The 767-nt window shown below is 60.8% G+C and overlaps 1 protein-coding gene across 2 annotated transcripts in view; it reads left to right on the top strand.

Annotated features, from left to right (window-relative positions):
- LOC119594202 (protein bric-a-brac 2-like) overlaps positions 1-767 on the top strand; it is a gene marked incomplete in the record, with an annotated part of 27988 nt that overhangs the window by 12229 nt on the left and 14992 nt on the right. For both annotated transcript variants that reach the window (XM_037943273.1, XM_037943272.1), the window contains 1 exon segment: positions 221-757. In XM_037943273.1, the coding sequence (XP_037799201.1) occupies positions 221-757 (537 nt within the window).

The raw sequence follows: 767 nt of genomic DNA, 5'->3' as shown, positions 1-767 counted from the left end.
TTCTTTCTCCCACTTTCTATCCCAAGCTTGCTCCCTTTTTCTACCCTTTTCTTTCTCATCCGTCTCCTTCTTTTTGTCCGACTTCATCGCTCCTCGGCCATCATTCCCGTTCCATTCTGCTTCTCTATTCTTGAACATTCGCTATCATTTCACTCTCTCTCTCTCTTCCCTTTGCGTCTCAGCCAGAGACTAACGCGTCCGTTGAATGTGTCCGTTGCAGGTGTTCGTTGACGTGACGTTATCGTGCGAGGGCGGGCAGCAGCTGCGCGCCCACAAGGTGGTGCTGGCCGCGTGCTCGCCGTACTTCCAGGCGGTGCTGCAGAACAACCCCTGCAAACACCCGATCGTCATCCTGCCGCGCGACGTGGCCTTCGCCGACCTGCGGGCCATCATCGAGTTCGTGTATCGCGGCGAGATCGACGTGGCGCAGGAGCAAATCAACTCCCTACTGGCGGCCGCCGACACGCTGAAGATCAAGGGCCTGTGCGAGGTCGGCGACGACCCTACACATGTACCACCGGGCTTCACCGCTACTCCTTCGTCGGCGTCTCGGCACGCCGCCAGCGCCTCCTCCTCGGGCGGGCTCAACGCCTCGTCTTCGGGGAGCAGCCACACACCCAGGGGGCGGGGGAGCTACACCCGTGGCCGCTACAACACATCATACCGCCCCCGCGGACGCCCGCCGCTCTACGGCAGACATCGCTATGAGCGACCTTCCCCCAATGCACCGCGCTCCAACGACCATCATGATCACCCGGTAAGTTCGA

Source organism: Penaeus monodon, chromosome 33, assembly GCF_015228065.2.
Source record: "Penaeus monodon isolate SGIC_2016 chromosome 33, NSTDA_Pmon_1, whole genome shotgun sequence".
Lineage (NCBI taxonomy): Eukaryota > Metazoa > Arthropoda > Malacostraca > Decapoda > Penaeidae > Penaeus > Penaeus monodon.
Note: the sequence above shows the minus strand (reverse complement) of the source record. Positions and strands in the feature narration are given on the sequence as shown.